At 40.1% G+C, this 18,627-nt stretch overlaps 1 protein-coding gene across 1 annotated transcript in view; it reads left to right on the plus strand.

The window, feature by feature from the left end:
* LOC145394899 (transmembrane channel-like protein 7) overlaps positions 1–18,627 on the plus strand; it is a 71,254-nt gene that overhangs the window by 17,503 nt on the left and 35,124 nt on the right. The window contains exons 6-11 of the mRNA XM_080268651.1: positions 1,309–1,412; positions 4,239–4,346; positions 7,396–7,533; positions 7,829–7,863; positions 12,262–12,410; positions 17,107–17,257. Coding sequence (XP_080124777.1) covers positions 1,309–1,412; positions 4,239–4,346; positions 7,396–7,533; positions 7,829–7,863; positions 12,262–12,410; positions 17,107–17,257 — 685 coding nt within the window. The remainder of the gene's footprint in view (positions 1–1,308; positions 1,413–4,238; positions 4,347–7,395; positions 7,534–7,828; positions 7,864–12,261; positions 12,411–17,106; positions 17,258–18,627) is intronic.

Here is an 18,627-nt window from a genome sequence, read left to right on the forward strand (position 1 = left end):
GAGATATCTGGACAGATGAACAGTGTTGTTGCTGACCTCCCATTGACATCATTTTCACTTACGAGCCCAAAATGTTACTTGTATTATGTCAGATCTCCCAAATCAACCAGTAGTTTACTATTCCTTCAGTGATGCAAGATGCATGAGAATGGATAATATACCCCCAACAGCCTCAGCTCTCCTTGTGTCCAGTGTGGCTGATACAGGTAAGACTTAAGAATCTTCATGTGTTAAGAACGCTGCTGTACCAAATACAGCAGTGCCATCTCCTACCGCAGTGTCATCGTCATCTTAAGGATTATCTCATTTTGAATGTTGTTTGAATTGATGCATCTGGCCATGTTCAGTTTATTTTTAGGTTGTATTTCCTCACAAATAATTTCATTTTGATTCTTATCTTGAACTATTCTTTTGGGCCACCCTTATGAGAGCTCTGTAATTGGGAGCTCAGTTATCGGGGTGAACGGCTTTAAAAAAAAAAGTTTCAGACCATTTTTTGGCCGACTGAAATATATTGTTTCTACCTCGCAGAGTATTTAATGTGTCTGTCATTTCTTGCTGAGCATTTACCTCAGTCTTACTTCTTTCCTCACCGTGTGCTTGGCAGCTACATATTTTTCCTTTTGCCTCACTCATGTCTTCACTTATTGCCTCATTCTTCTATGCATCTACATATTTTACCAAAGAAAGCAGTACATGAGAGAGATGCCTTCACACAGTAGCACTGATATAACCTGTAGGTGGAGCTGCCTGGTCGTACAAATGCCCCTCAACTCCTACCCTTCTCCCCCCCCCTCCTAAAAAGTAAAATGAGGATAGTGGATTGCGGAAGGGTAACTTCAGCCTACAGTCCACCAGGTTCATATCCAGATAAACCTGGGGCCACATCAACAACAGCAATACAGTGCTTGAGGTCCTTAATAACCCATTTTATGATAGGATATTCTGTATTCCTTAGAGATTGAATTGTTTGAATGAATTTTCTATGGAGGATTATATGACAATTGTTCGCACCTCATTATAAAATTGGTAGTCATCGGATTTACTAACTGATAGGTTTTATAAATCTTGTAAGTGTGGATAGTTAGATCTATGAGATGGAGTCAGGATTCCAAGGGCTAAAACGGTGAGTGAATCAGTTTATGGCCCATTTTATTGGAAATACTTTTGATTAGATCTCCCTTGCCCAGTGCTTTCTGGAGACTACCTCAGCCCCATCCTATATGTGAAGAATAAAATTAGCGCTGCATATTTTCATGTAATGGGCAGTGTATTACCTAACATTTATATTTCTTGTGGTTGATCTAGATGTGGGTTCCTGTTAACGCCACAACTTTTAGCCCCATCAGAGGAGGTGTCACCAACCAACAGCTCCACTGTGCTGCCCAACACCTTGGCTGATGAGAATCTGGGTGGGTTTTGCAGGATATAATTTTATTTGCTCGTATTGTAGTGTATTCAGTTCATAACTTCAGTTTGGATGTCATTATGATTTTTTTTATCCTACCATCCATCTATCCATCCATCATCCAGCCCAGTAATGTACCATTAGGAGCATATGGGCCCAGGACTTGGCTACCAAGTCCAGACATTTAGGGCATGGTATGAAAAACCAACCCTTGATATCCTTGCATGCAGTTGAGAACTGTCTCATAAAGGGGAAGGTATTCAGGAGTGACAAGGGAAATTGTTGATCTTCTTACCGCACTGTATTTGTCAGTTGTGGCGCCTGTTGGTGTAGTGAGTAATTAAGGTGCTGCAATAGATATACCTGTATATATATATATATATATATATATATATATATATATATATATATATATATTTATATATATATATGTATATATATATATATATATATATATATATATATATATATATATATATATATCCATATATATATATATATATATATATATATATATATATATATATATATATATATATATATATATATATATATATATATATATATATATATATATATATATATATATATATATATATATATATATATATATATATATATATATATATATATATATATCCATCCATCCATCTGTCATCCAATCCTACATTGCCCCATGTATTTATATATATATGTTGGTAGGTGGGGGCGCCCATCATTGGCCTACTTAGTGTAGCGTTACTCTGTGTTTAGGGTAGCTCCACATTGAGTGGCAAGCCAAATGATTTCCTGTAAACCAGGAAATAATTTACAACACTGGGTGGTAACCTTATAACCAACCAACATGTGATCTCCCCGTAACAACAAGTGTTAGTGGAGGGTTAGTGCCCCTTCACGGAAAACAACTAACTAAAAATATGAACAAGAAGCCTCGGACCAGGACTGACCAAGAGGTGGAGATTAAGGACCGAACAAAGGACATGGTACGGATTGCAACATGGAATGTAAGGGGTGCAAATGATGAGGTGAAAGAGAGAAAGATTGTCCAGGTGCTTGAGGGTACAAAAGTGGATGGATGTGGATTAACTGAAACTAAGTGGAGAGGTGAGAGTGTGAGAGAATGGGAGTATTGATGGGGTATATGCCTGGGAGTGGGTGAGAATGAGAGGACAAAAGAAGGCGTATGTGTTGTTGTGTGCAAGATATGGAAGGAAAATATAAGAGAGTTTGGATCAGAAAAAAAGGGGAAAAAGAAATTTGTGGTAATCATAGGGACATTTGTCTTCTTAGTGTAATAGGAAAAGTATATGGTAGGATACTTATTGATGGAGTTAGGGAAATAACAGAGGAATTTGTTGGAGAAGAATAGAGAGGTTTTAGGAAGGGAAGAAGTTGTGTAGATTAGATATTCATTCTTAGGTCCTTAGTGGAAAAGTTTCTAGAGAAGGGAAAGAAGTTGTATGTGGCCTTCATGGATTTGGAGAAAGCATATGACAGGGTGGATAGACAAGGATTGTGGAAAGTATTGAGAATATATGGAGTAAATGGGAAGTTGTTGAATGCCTTGAAGAGTATGTCTGGGGGTGCCAAAGCTGCAGTGCCTGTGGATAGTGAACTGAGTGAATTTTTCTATTTGAAGGTTGGATTGAAACAGGGATGTGTCATGTCTCCATGGTTCATCAGTCTGTATATGGATGGGGTTAAAAAAGAGATACAAGGTAGGACAGTGGATGTTGGAGCGGCCTGAATGAGAGAGGGCAGTGTTTGGAAACTCCCTGTGTTGTTGTTTGCAGATGATACTGAAGACGAAGGGGAGCTACAAGGCTCGGTGGATGAATGATAGAAACAGAATCTAAAAGTGAATGTAGAGAAGAATAAAGTTATGGTCTTTGAGAGAAATGAAGTCAGTGAATGTACAGTGAGGTTGGATGAGGAGGAAATGGAAAATATGAGTGCTTTTAAGTACTTGGGTAGTGTGATGAGTAAGAATCGAAGTTTAGAAGGTGAAGTGCTTGAAAGGGTACAACAAGGAAGAAAAGTTGCTGGTTCCTTGAAAGCAGTGATAAGAAACAGGGAAGTGAGCATGAAAGTGAAAAAGTTACTGCATGACAGTATTGTGATACCAACTCTGAAGTATGGAAGTGAAGCATGGACCTTGTTGGAGGGACACAAGTCAAGAGTGAGAGGAGTGGAAATGAATTACTTGAGAGGAGCATGTGGAATCACATGGAGAGGCAGACTGACAAATGAGGAAGTGAAGGAATATTGTGGTGTGGATGTGGATGTGATAGGAAGGGTTAGGAGAAAGACATTGGGGTTGTTTGGTCATGTGGAGAGGATGAAGAGCGAGAGACTGATGAGGAGAGTTTATGTGAGTGAGTTGGTGGGGGGGAGAGGGAGGGGGAGGCCAAGGATGAGATGGAGGTATGGATTGGAGAGGGTTCGGTACTTACAAGAAGGTATTGAGGGGTAATGAGCTGAATAAATGCTAAAGAAGAGATGTAGTGAAATCTCCAAAGCCACTTAGAATAGCAACAGTTACAACCATAGACTGTCTCAAGTAATCTTTAGGCTGATATACAGCATATGTACACTTAACCCTTGCTGAGCTGCAGACCTCATGTGAGGCACAATGAAGGTCTGCACGAGCCAAGGTGCAAGCCTCGTATTAGGTACAGTATACTTTGGTTATAAAACAGTGACTCATATAGATACACTTCCATACAAAGAATCAGCCTAGCAGGGGTTAAGTACTTTATCCATGCTTATAGCAAATTATTTACTGAGCTACACAGTCAAAGAGTTAAAAAGTAACATTGGTTTATTTCAGATCCAGACACCCAAGAGGCCTCCGCCAACTCATTTGGGGCCTTGGATTGGCTGACAGGGGCAGTAAGTCATGAAATATTTTTAATAAGGATTGCTCAGTTCCTCAAGAGTTTGTAACCACACTTTAAGGCAGTATCAGTAAAACTTAAATCACCAAGGGGAAGGCAGTTCACCTTTAATTGATGATAATTTTTGCAGCACATGACAAGGATGGAACATGTTTGGTGTTTGGCCTCCATAGTCAGTCCTGACCACACCTCTGCAATGTAGGATGCTAATCAACAAGCATTCCATAATAGTTCATCAGAATTCAGGAGCTTGCCCAACCCTTCACGATTTGAATTTTAGATATATGGTACTGTGTAATTTGTAATTAAATAATTCAAAAGAAGAGCAGTATTTAACAGCAGTCATATACAGATTGGAATATTTTATCGTGCAATAAGCAGCTATTGAATAGGCGGTGGCTCGATTGGTAGAGAGGTGGCCTGCAGTCCTACCAGACCAAGATTCAAATCCCTGCTGAAACAGGGAACAGTTTAAGGGTTTGAATTTCATAAAATCAGACTACCTGATCTACTACAAGACTCGCCGACGTGTCATAAAAATACTTTCGCTAATACCAAGACACCAGTCTTGTATGAGACAGCCCTAGCATGTATTCAACATGGACAGTGGATGTTAGCGCCAAAGTGGTGACATGTGAAGTTGTATGGTATGTAGGAGAACTACTGGGCTTTTTGAACAGGCTGTGAATTCTGTGCACAGGGGTGGACTGATGAAAAAAAAGTTTGATGGTTTAAGTCTTTAAGGAATATTGTTGTTGATCAGACCAGTTTAGGTATTTATTTTTAGAGGTACAACTGACATCATTAACACTTTCTCGATCACTGGATACCACCACATTGGTACTGCAATACATTTTTTTTTTTTTTTAATGCGAGGAAGAAGGAACCAAAGGCCATGAGCCCGCAGTAACAGTTCCCTCCAAGAGAAAAACAAAATACAATAGAGAGCCAAATTCAAGATCCGATCATTTTGAGATGCCTGGACACATGCGTTTGAAAGACTGGAGATCGTAGGCAGCAGGAAATACAGACAGAGGGAGACAGTTCCAGAGCTGACCTGTTGCATAAATGAAAGACTGGGAGTAACGGTTAACTCTTGCATTAGAGAGTTGGACAGAAAAGGGATGAGAGTTTGCTGCCAGACGGGTGCTATGCGCCCGTCGTAGAGGTGGAGGAATGCAAGCAGACAGTTCAGAGGAGCAGTGACCATTAAAGTAGCGATAGAAAAGAGATAATGATGCAACAGTGAGGTGAAGAGACGGAGGTTGAAGGGAGTCAGTAAGAGGAGGAGAGTTAATGAGACGAAAAGCCCCTGACTCCACCCTATCAAGAAGAGCTGCATGTGGGGAGCCTTCCCACACATGAGAGTTGTACTCCACACAGGGGCGGACAAAACCCCTGTACAGAGTCAACAACTGTGCAGGGGCAAAGAAAGAGCGGAGTCGGCTTAGCACACCCAATCTCTTGGAAGCAGATTCCACAAGAGATGCAACATGATCCCTCCAAGACAAGTCCCGAGTAAATGAAACTCCAAGCATGTTCAAGGATGATGCAGGATTAAGCTGAATATTACCAAACATTAGCGGGCACACCTGTGGAAGACCTTGTCGGGTTGACAGGTGCAAGAACCGAGTCCCAGATGCACCAAAAACAACCAGATTACCTTCACCCCAGTCAGAGATACGAGCCAAGTCAGACATTAGGTGTGCCATAGCCTCATCCCTTGTTTGTTGAAGTAACTGTTGAGATGGGCGTTGCGGGAACCAAATGGAAAGGTGAAGGGTGGAGTCATCAGCGTATGAGTGGATAGGGTTAGATGTACAGCTTAGAAGATCATTGATGAATAAAAGGAAGAGAGTTGGTGATAGGACAGAGCCCTGAGGAACACCACTGTTGATAGATCTAGGAGAAGAACGATGGCCGTCTACAACAGCGGCTATAGAACGACCAGAAAGGAAGCTAGCGATGAAGGCACAGACAGAAGGATAGAAGCCGTAGGAGGGCAGTTTGGAAATTAAAGATTTATGCCAGACTCGATCAAAAGCCTTTGAGATGTCAAGTGCAATGGCAAAGCTTTAGCCAAAGTCCCGAAAGGAGGATGACCAGGAGTCTGAAAGGTAGGTGAGAAGATCGCCAGTGGAGCGTCCCTGACGGAACCCGTACTGACGATCAGAAAGAAGGTTGTGATAGGAAAGATGCCTTAAAATTTTTCTATTGAGAATTGACTCGAAAACTTTTGAAATACAGGACGTTAAAGCAATTGGACGATAGTTGGAGGGTTGGGAGTGGTCACCCTTCTTTGGGACTGGCTGAATGAGAGCAAACTTCCAGCAAGAAGGAAAGGTACAAGTTGACAGACAAAGGCGAAAGAGTTTGCCTAGGCAGGGTGTAAGCACAGAAGCACAGTTCTTGAGAACAACAGGAGGGACCCCATCAGGCCCATAAGCCTTGTTAGTACTGAGGCCAGTGATGGCAGAAAATACATCAACTGAAGAAATTTTTATGTCAGTCATGAGGAAGTCAGAGGGAGGAAGTGATGGAGGAACAGCACCGGAATCGTCTAAGGTGGAATTGGAGGAGAAAGTCTGTGCGAAGAGATCTGCTTTATCAGTAGAAGAAATAACTACAGAACCATCAGAGTAGAAAAGAGGAGGGAAGGATGATGAGGTAAAGTTGTTAGAAAGATTTTTGGCAAGGTGCCAGAAGGAGTGGGAAGAATTCGAGTTGGAGTACTATATTACATGCTGACCACTTGTCACAAAATTGAATCCATTAATTAAAACTTTTTTTTAGAAGGACAGATATGCTCCAGTCAACATGAAGTTTTGTCTGTAGATGAGCATAACAACCCAGGTACTAATGTATCAGCAGATTTTGATTACAAGTTGGAGTTCTATATTTCATCACACTTCTGTGTCCTACCTGCCATGGTTGAGGGAAGTCTTGTGCCCTGGGTGTTAAAATCTACTTTCCATGCTTATAACATCCTTGTTAACTCTCTCCAGCTCATGTCTGCAGATATCGATGTTAAGATTTTCCTTTAAAATGTACTCACATGGACATTGTAATATGATTAGTGACCACTTGTAGCAGATGGGGCACCCACCATCCACTCACTTGATGTAATGCTGCCTTCGGGTGACTGTATGCTGGGAGACAAGCCAATTGATTTCATGGTCCAACAGATCCAGACAGTAATGTGTTATGACGTGAAGTGTGAACTTGATGGTAACCCAAGACTCTCCTTATTGGATAGGAGTAGAGTGTACTGTAATTCCACCAATACTCAATTGAGATGTGTTAATGATCACCTTTCATATCGACACCTACTGCCTTCCCTTGATATTGCAGTATGTATATCTTCATATATATATATATATATATATGTACAGTATATATATATATATATATATATATATATATATATGTATGTATGTATTTATGTATGTATAATACAGTAAAAGTCCTCTAATCCGACCACCAGTAATCCAATTATCCCAGTACTCCAAATTTTTCGAGGCAGCACCAAAACCCCTTAGCGGCGGGGAGCGGAAGAAGGTGGGGAGGACGGCTCTCACCCGCCATTTTCAGTTTATACCTGTGCCCAGTCTGACCCTCTCCCGATAATTCTTCTCAATTTGCTGACCAATAAGTGACAACAAAGTAGCAATGGCTCCCACACTTTCTACTAGTCGTGGTGAAAAGAAAACTGGTAAATGAATGCATGTGACACTAACATTAAGTGATAAACTCAAGTTGATTAAATGAACGCATGTTACACTAAGTGATAAACCCAAGGTCATTAAATGAATGCATGCGACACTAACATTAAATGATAACTCAAGGTGATTAATTTAACACTTTCCCGGTCCAACTCTCCTGCAGCCAGGAGAATCCTCCTGCTCCCCCCCTCCCCGCTCTCCCTCACTCCTTCCCTGTCGCACACTCGAGTTTTTTCTCCAAAAATTTTTTTCACCCTGAAATATTTGGATAAGTGGATTTGTCTTTATACCATTAGAAAGCTGAGACTTTGTGGAATAAGACTAATGAAAAAAGAAAATGATATTCCATAAAGTAAAACAGTTATGACGAGTATAAGTTGAAAGAGCACATAAACATGTTTAAACCACTTTTTTTTTCTAAGTGTTGTTTGGTCACATTTTTAAATTTTCGTATGAATGAAAATAGTATTTCCGAACTAGAAATTCAGTCAGGCTAATATTAAACCGAATTTCAGGATGCTAGACGGAATTTCTGTTTTATGGTGAATATTTCTTTGGACACAGATATGCCTCCTCAGATTGCAAAAGTGTTAAGGATCATGTATATATGTGTAATGTTTTCAGAGGTCCCTTACAATAGTCGGAAAAAACATTAGTTTGAAAGACCCTCTGTCTCCTGCCATTTGAATTGCAGGACATTTACTGTATATATATATATATATATATATATACATACGCTATATATATATACAGTATATTATATAAGGAATTTGTTTGTATATACGTAGTGTACAACAGACCCTGTGTATGCATGGAAAGCGTGTTAACTTAGGGTGCCATACAAGGGGAGCGTACACACACGGAGATCTATTTTAAAATTCTCCTGTTAGCCAGCCCTCCAACCTTACCCCATCTTGCCAACTAAAGACCTGCTGTCATCTCATCCAGAGTATACGGTAGATATGCTTCCTAAGGGCATAACCTACTGTGTAAAGGAGAAGTAAGATGGTGACAATGAGGAGGGTTAAAGGAATGAGAAAGTGGATAAATCTCACAGCGGTAGACCCTGCTTTGGTGGTGATAACCCTCTTTAGCCCCAACTAGATTACAGATATGCTTCCTAAGGACAAAGCGTACAGTATGGTGGTAACGTAGACATGAAGACAGTGAAATTTAAAGGGAAAAAAAGTGGTACTGCATATGGAGCTTCAGTCTTCAAGGATAGTGTGTGAATAGCTTGCTGCCTAATCAGCTTGCTTTTTCCATTCTTATAACATCCTTGTTACTGTATCACTTTTCCAGCTGCACTTGAGAATTGATATATGGGGAATCCACATATCCAGAGGAAGTATTGTATATGTTCATACATACATATGGTACAGAAGTACAAGAACATACACATATGAGGTGGGCTGAAAAAGTTCTGACAGTGGTACAGTACCAATATTTAACAAGTGGCCAGTTCTTTGTGCCATTGTTTGTCATACATGAACCATTCTTTTTGTTGCCATTGATCACCAGGTAGCACAATAAAAAGTGCCAGTGCACAGTAGCATTAGAAGGAGTAAGGATGACCTACAGACCATCAGTTTTGAGTCCCAGTAGAGGACACCAATGTCACATAGACCTGAATTATTTCATCAGTCAAGACAGTAAGAAAAGGTTGTGCAGTTCACATTATATGGCATGTTAGGAACTGTGCACACAGAATTTATCCCCACTGTTAATATTGCTTTCTACCTGGAAGGTTTGAAACATTCGTGCTGTAACCAGCAGTGAGATACAAAGAATGCAAGTAGTAGAATGGTAGGTGGCTGTTTCAGCATGTTAGCGTGCCCAGTCACGCAGTGCTCATTACCCAGGAGTTACCCAGGAGTTTTTGGCGGAGGCAAGAATTCAGTTAGTCCCATATTGACCTAGTGCCAGTGATCTAATGAAGTGGTGGGTAGACCATAAACTTGTGGGGCCCATTCACAGATAGATTAAAATGGTTTTGTGGAGACATTTACATGTGACAGCTGAGAGACTAAATGTGAGTGAATGAGATTGCTTTCTCCTGTTTTTTGGCACAATCTCACTGGTGTGTGTAGCAGCAAGCATATATTTAAAAAAAAGAAAAAAAAGAAAAAAAGGCTGACATGCATCTTATTCACCTAACTTAACACTTCTTCCCCAAACTGAAGCTCATGATGGGAAGACTTTTATTTGACAAGCATAAACATCTACTGAGAAAAGACAGTATCTGAAGAGCAACAATAAAGCATTGCTTCAGTAATGCGTACATCAGTGGCAGGATCATCGAATAATTATGTGGATGCAGAATGGGGGTACTTTGAAGGGATTAACTGATTTTTCTGTCTAATGTTCAATAAAACTGAATTTGCCAGCCATTAACAGAGCTGTTCAAGCATATCATATGTTTAGTATATACAGGGTGCCCTGGGAGGAAAGGGCATTATGTTGGGAAATGATAGATGAGGGAATGCTATGTAAAAAAATACAGTATTATATCATAATTGGTTCAGATCTCAACATATACAGAGGTCCATATGGGTGAAAACAGTCTCCTTCATAATTCACCCATCAGATCATCAGTATCTGTGGCTCTGTAATGATTGAGATTTGGGCCTATGTAGATTTGATATAATTTTCTATGAATTTTCCTATCTGCCATTTCCCAAAAGTTTGCCTTTTCCTCCCGAGACATCTTGTATATACAATACAACGTTAGGATTTATGTATACCATTACTTTTCTGTTGTGTACTGTACTGAGTATCAACCCATGTTGCTCTTACTCTAAGTAATTTAAAAGTCTTGTAATAATCTAAAAGTCTTACAAGATGTTTCAACCTCTTGCATCATACCAAGGGAGCTGGACAAGAATGGTAAGGAGTGTCTGCATTTTGCACTACACATAGTACAGTATTGAGCTGCTTCACATCTCCTATGAGAATTCAGGCTGCACATTACCGGTGCACAGATGTACAATGTGCTGTATTTGTTCACTGCTGCTTTTCTTAGCATAACAGGTCTTGGACCTTATTTAACCCTAGTAATATGACAGTCAGTAATAGTTTTGCACTTCTTACTAGTGTGGTAATGAAAGTCATTATGTGTGTTTGCCGACATGGTTTGTGAGCTAGTTGTGGGCTGCTGGCTGAGTCCCAGGTCAGACCACAGCTTTGTTTTCTGTGCTGGCCATGCATAACAGTGATGCAGATTTTTTCCATTTTCCTCTGGCAGGATTTTGTATCATGTACAGTACTTTGAAAAATATTTAACTGTCATAGGTTTTCCCTTTTTTTCTGTGTGTGTGTGTTTTCATGCTCATTCCCAGACTGTACTCTCTGGCTCCTTTTATGAAGTTATTTTGCAAGTTTCCCTTGTTTACAGTAGCAGTTGTGTGTAAAAGTTTGTGATACTTTGACATTTACTCCTTGTTTAATGGTATAATGAGGACTGCCTCTGTGCCTGAAGTGCTTTCATAACCTGCAGGAAGGTTGTGAGCTATGCAGTGTTCCTTAATTAACCTCTACTTTGTCTCCTGGGCTTGTGGTAGGAGATCTTAAAATGTTTGCGGTCATTATCATCGTCATCAACTGTCTTCATCATCATCATCAGTCATCACCATCATTATCATCATCATCATCAGCCATCATCATCATCATCATCATCAATCATCATCATCATAATCATCATCATCACCACCTTTTTTGTGCACATAAGGATGGGGTGAGGTATGATCTACAATAAAAATGAAATGTGAAGGTAGGAGAACTGTCAGCAGCATGCATTGTAAAATGAGTGCACCGTCATTCACTATCATTCAAATCCTGACTCAGCCTAAGTTTTAACCATCTTCACTTTTTTCTTTTTTTTTTTAACACCTACCAGCTAAGAGTCAGTCTGTTTAACCATTGCAATATATATATATATATATATATATATATATATATATATTTGTTACATCCACCAGTTAGAGTCAGTCTGTAATTGGTACATATGAAAATGCAAAAACTAGCAGGCTGTGCTCAGTAGGATGTGGAATTGTCCTATTTTTTAGCATTGTTCATGCATTCCTTTTCATCTTGTATCATTTAATGACTCTCCCAGTTTGGTCAAGTGAAAAAAAAAAAAAAAAAAAGTATTATTGTACAAGATGAATTGAGTTCAAATCTTTGTCATTTCTTTATAGCTCAGAATGTTTAAACAAATCCATAACTGTTGTTTCAGGGCTGGTTTGACTCCACTGCACTCTACTATGGTACCTACTTGGCCGGTAGTTTCTCATTGCTTGAAGGCCAATACTACAACATACCTGAGGCATACTTCCTTGTTATCATCATATCCTATTTGATATACATAATAGTCATCCTCCGCAGGTAACTAAACTAATCTTAATGAGTGAAATGAAGATTATAACTGTGTTTGCACACTTGCATGTATGTGTGCCCACATGTATACGTGTGTATGGATGCATATGTGTGTATGTGTGTTTTAGTCTGATGAGGCTGGTATTGTCACATCTCATATTTTACAAAAATGTCTTTAGAATTATAACTGTTTGAGGCATACACAGCTTCATCTAGTTGCTGGTTGCAAGAGCCAGTTGTTTTTAAAAGACAACTATGTTTCTTTGCCTCATTGTTTCTTCTTTCTTTATGCAGTTCCCAGCTGTTTGCAGGTACTGTGTAATCTCCTGTCAAATTCTTCTCTTTCTTTTGCACTTGCACAGTGCTTATATATCTTTTTATATCACTCCCATACACTTTAACAGTGTTCTTTATTATGGCCCTCTTACTTTGGAGTCTACCTAGTACTTTTATTCGAGTTGTAGCAGCCGTGGCTCAGTGGGTTAGAGCGCTCCGCTCTGACCGTAGGGTCGGAGGATCGAATCCACCCAAGGGTCACTGGTAGACATCAGGAAGGGCATCCGGTCATAAAATGCTACACGCTCCAAACCAAAGTCCTCTACCCAGGGGCAACGCCTTAGCCCTTATCCAAAAAGGGGTACCTGGCGTAAAACTCACTTTTTTTATGTATTCTCATCAAAATGACTGTATTTTAAATTTTTGTCCAGTGTCATGTTTCAGGTATTTTTGTGAAAATTGAGCACTTTTATGTCTGTTTGGCATGTTTACATTAATATGAGTAAATTTGCAGGCCAAAAATCTGTCTATCTATCTATTGCCAGTTGCATCAGTCCCATAAGGGGTGGCCACAACAAATTGCCTCCATGTCACCCTGTCTCCTGCCATTTCACTGCCCTCCCCCCAGCTCAAACCCCCCTCTCTCATATACCTCTCCACTCCATCTCTCCATCTCATCCTTGGCCTCCCGCTCTGTGTCCCTCTCTCCACCTCACTGACATACACTGTCCTCATTAGTCTGTCACTCTCCATCCTCTCTACATGGTCAAACCACTGCAGTGTATTTCTCCCAATGCTTTCTATCACACCCACATCCACACCACAACATTCCTTCACTTCCTCGTTTGCCTAGTCTGTCTCTCCGTGTAACTCCACATTCTCCTCTCATATAACTCATTTCCACTGCTCTCCCCCACAATCTGTGTCCCTCCAACAAGGTCCAAACTCCACATCTGTATATTAGAGTTGGTATCATAATACTCTGATGCAGTGACTTTTTTACTTCCATGCTCACTTCCCTATTTCTTATCACTGCTTTCAAAGAACCAGCAACCTTTCTTCCCTGTTGTACCCTTTCAAGCACTTCATCCTCCAAACTTCCATCCTTACTCATCACACTACCCAAGTACTTAAAATGCACTCACATTTTCCATTTTTCATCCTCATTCCACACTGTACATTCAGTGACTTCATTTCTTTCTAAGACCATAACTTTATTCTTCCCTACATTCACCTTTAAATTCTGTTCCTTAACCACTCTCCCAAACTCATTCACCAAGCATTGTAGTTCCCCTTCATCTTCATATACCAGTATCATCAGCAAACAACAGTACAGGAAGTTTCCAACTAAACCACTGCCCTCTCTCATTAGAACTGCTCCAACATCTACTGCCCTGCCTTGTATCTCTTCTATAACCCCATCCAAATACAGATTGAACAGCCATGGGGACATGACATGTCCCTGTTTTAGCCCTGTGTTTAGGTAGAAAAATTCACTCATTTCACTATCCACATGCACTGCAGCTTTTGCACTCTCATACATACACCTAACGGCATTCAACAACTCCCCATTTACTTCATGTATTAATATTTTCCACATTCCTTGTCTATCCACTCTCATATGCTTTCTCCAAATCCTTGAAGGTTGCATAAAACTTCTTTCCTTTCTCTAGAAACTTTTCTGCTAAAGACCTAAGGATGAATATCTGATTTACACAACCTTTTCCCTTCCTAAACCCTCCCAGTTCTTGACCAACTAATTCCATTATTATTTCCCTGTCTCTGTCAGTAAGTTTCCTACCATATACATTCCCTAGTACACTAAGAAGACAAATTCCCCTATTATTACCACACACTTCATTTACGCCTTTTCCTTCGTACAGGGAAATACAGGTCTCCCCTCCGTATTTGTGGGGGTTAGGGGACACAGACCTCCGCGAATGGAGGGGGATCCATGAATTGTGGATGCTTCCCCCAGAATATGCCCATAGAGTATCCCTGTAAACCTCTAAAAACCATTTTAGGGACCTGAAACCAGCATAAAACATCACAAACAAATACTGTACTACTGTATACAATACATTAATAATAAAGAAGTTGTTAATGGGTATGGTTATAAGAATTTAGGGTAATTTTGTTGCTGATGACTGCCACAGATTGCCGCAGCATTGTGCACAAACACCTTAAAAAACATTTCTGGGACCTGAAGACAGAATAAACTGTCGCAACTATATACTGAACTACTGTTAAAAAAACTGTAATAACGAGTAAGTTTTTTGTGGCTATGGTTATAAGAAGTTGGGGTACAATTATGTAGCTGGTGACTTCCACGGACTCTTGCAGCAGTGGGCACCACGTTCACACAGCAGCGTGACCCTGGGGTAGTGATCAGGTAAATACTTTACCCCAGCTTATATCCATACCCATTAAAGACAGAGCTAACTCACCACTTCCTCTGAAGTTATGGTGGATGAACCCTGATGACTTGTGTAATGTTGATGATGATGACAACGATGACATAGAAGATGATTAGCCATGCAGTTACCGATGACAGATGACTTGGTGAGAGATGATGCGAAATGTAACTGCATGGCATGACGAGTACATGTGCATAGACATCCCATCATCTCCACTGCTGTCATTGTTGCTGAGGGGTGGAAGATCATCAAAATCCAACTCAGAGGCAGGTGGAAAAATATGTGATGTCAGGCTTAGGCTCAGGTTCAGGCTGAGGCTGAGGCTTAGACTCAGGTGAGGTGGAAGGAGAAGTCTCAGGAATTACAGCAGGTTACGGTCTCCTTATAATGAACATGATGATGGGTAACTACGATCATTGCCTCTTCATCGCCTCCAAAAGTGTATTGTATAGAGTTACCGGAGCACCTAACATGTTATTAACTTTGAATGCCCTCACCATTGATGGGGTCATAATGTATAATAATTGTTTAAGCTGCACGGTCATCCTCATCCCTGTGCCAGCTTCTCCAGAGAGAGGGCTTGCAGTTGTGGTGCTTCCTCAGGATTGTCCTCATCTTCCTCCTCCTCATTCGCAGACTTCCTTCTCAGACAGCTCCACCTCATGGCCTTCCACCAGGTCCATCACCTCACCCTTCCGCATGTCTACGAAGCTTTCACCTCCTACCTGCCTTGCCAGCTCCACAATCCTACCGACGACCTGCTCCATCGGGTCACGTGAAGCATATCTGTCAATATCTCGGACGCATTCCGGCCATAGAGACCTCCAGCAACCATTCACTGTCTCCGGCAGCAAATCTTTTATACAGTACTCTCCTGCACCACTGAGAGACAGTCTGCTATGGTGAATCCCTTCCAATAATCCATAACACGTAGGTCAGGATTGTCCTCCAAGGCAGTGTCTAGCCTAGCATGGACTGCTTGGTATAATAAGCCTTAATGACACTTATTACACTCTAGTTTAGTAGTTGTATGATCGAGGTTGTGTTGGGGGACAGACAGACAACCTCCACATATTCATAGAGTCCCTGTAGCAACTGTGGGTGGCCAGGAGCATTGTCCAAGATTAGGAGGACCTTGAAGGGGATGTCCAGCTTCTGCAGATACGTCCATACTTCCGTCAGTAGGCAGTGGTGTAACCATTTCCTGAATATCTTGCTGGTGGTCCATGCCTTTTTGTTGCTAATCCACTAGACACGGAGGAGGTTTTTGTTACACTGCTTCAGTGCTCAGGGGTTGGAAGACTTATAAATAAACCCAGGCTTAACCCTATCAGGTTTCTGGGCTAGGCAGATTGTGTCTGTGCTAGAGTCAGGTGCTGTTGTGCTGACCCACATGTTCGCGCCGCGATATTTTTCATTGATTGCTCTGTGTAAATACATTTACATCATAGAATGTTGGTTTTGGTGTCATTTTAAAGCTGAATAGTTGATCTTTATTGTAGTATGTTCAAGAAAGGAAAACAAAGAAAATGAAAGTTAAAATTATTTTTATTATTTTTTGCACTTGTAATAGATTTCCACCATCACATTTAAAATTTCTTACGATGACTATTACAGTCCTCGGCACCCCCAAATGTCTCAATCAGGATTATTAGGATTTGTATGAATATGACATAGTACAATAATGTTTTCCTGTTTTTCAGTTAAATTTGATTTTTGTTCAGTTTTTTGCACTTTAATATATTTGCATTGTCACATTTTATAGTCTCTGAGTAATGATGTACAAAATATTTTTTGTGCTGTGTGTTCAAATGAAGTACAGTACATCTTGATGCCAGCTTATTTCCACAAACACACCCAGTAATACCATAATACCTCTATGTACTAGGTGTGAACATTTGGTTGGAAAGGCTGGTCTTAGGAGTGGTCATTTAATTTAGGTATCCATTTGGTCAAAAAAATTTTAACAGTTTTTTAATGCCTTTATTGTAAAACTTGTTTTTGTGTTTCAGAGTAACGATTCTGTACAAAAATAACTACATAGACACAAAACATGACATGTCAGCCACCTTTGTCAAAAAAGTTTTCTCATCGTGGGACTTTAGCATCACTGAAAAGAAAGCAGCAGCTCTCAAACACCGTAGTATATATAGTGAACTCAAGGTAAGTCTTACCTGGAGTCATGGTTATTTGTTAAACTCACTGGTTTGTTGATTTGATTCTTCATCCAGCTTCCAGTAACACAGTGATTGCTGAGTGAACTTTTCAATCCATCACCTTGTATATAGTATGAATTGCTGTTGTGTGTGACAGTCAAAGACATTGAAGGACTTATTCTTAAGAATATTATCCTTGCATCTCCACATTTTCCTGTCCAGTTCTCAGTGTTGGTTTTTACTTTACCTGTACCGTACTAGTGATGTAGATCTGCTTCCCCTTCAAAAATGCCAGTGTTGTAGATCTACATCCTGCAGCAATGAGAAGTCATTGCAAGCAGCCAAAGTAAAACGGAAGGTAATATTGTATCTTGCAAACTTCAGTCATTTCTCTGCTGCCGTTACAACACTGATTTAGGGTCACGGGAGGTGAGTGAGTCTTTGCAGGCTCATAGCTGCTGTGCTCTGTCTGTAACCTTGAAGATTTCAGAGGTTGTGTAGCACCAACCCAACTCGATTCTACCTACTTTCTGGCTTTGGTGGTTACTTGTATTAGTGCCAGGGATCTTACATTGATGTATTAAACCCATTTACCCACAACAAGAAAACCCAAAATCGGTTCACAAGCTCACAGATGCTCTGCTTTCTCCGTAACCACGAATATTTCAGAGGTTGATTGGCACCAACCTGACTCAATTCAGCCAACTTTCTGGCTTTAGTGATTACTTTTATTAGTGCCAGGGATCTTATATTGGTGTATTAAGCCTATTTAACCACAAAAAAGAAAATCCAAAATCATCCGGCATAGAGGGGCATTAGTCTTTTTATTTTATTATTTTTTTTTTCAGCATGGTACGGGTTAAGCATTCAGCCTCTGATTGCCTGTAAAATTTTACTCAGTTTGGATGGATTCGGCAGGAGCCATCCCTAATAAGAATTATAGTAAGAACAATAGACGTTAGCAATGTTTTTAACAGCTTTGTTACAGTTTTGTTACCTTTTCCAGTACTTTTGTGTTTTAGCCATGTTTTACCTTATGTCAGCTCACCAAGTTGCATTATCTTTTGCTGTCTGCTGTCATCAAACCTTTATCTAATATTGTCTCAGTAAATTATCTTGTGTTGTTTTAGGATGACTTATCATTAATATTTCTTCCATATCCAGTTCCTGCACCCCCATTCCACATCTGATATCCTTCAGTTGGTGGGTTTGCACAACTTTATTATTTTTTATTTTTATTTTTTTCTCTGGATTTGGAGTAGAAAGTCCGTAAAAGACACTAAGATCACGGTAGGAAAGACAGTGACACACAGCACAAACATTTCAGTGACTTGATACTGAGAGAGCATAAAGCCAGGAAAAGTGTGTTTGTATAAA

The sequence above is a fragment of the Coenobita brevimanus genome, chromosome 29, assembly GCF_032717465.1.
Source record: "Coenobita brevimanus isolate Jiangsu-jjx chromosome 29, ASM3271746v2, whole genome shotgun sequence".
In the NCBI taxonomy this organism is placed as follows: Eukaryota; Metazoa; Arthropoda; class Malacostraca; order Decapoda; family Coenobitidae; genus Coenobita; species Coenobita brevimanus.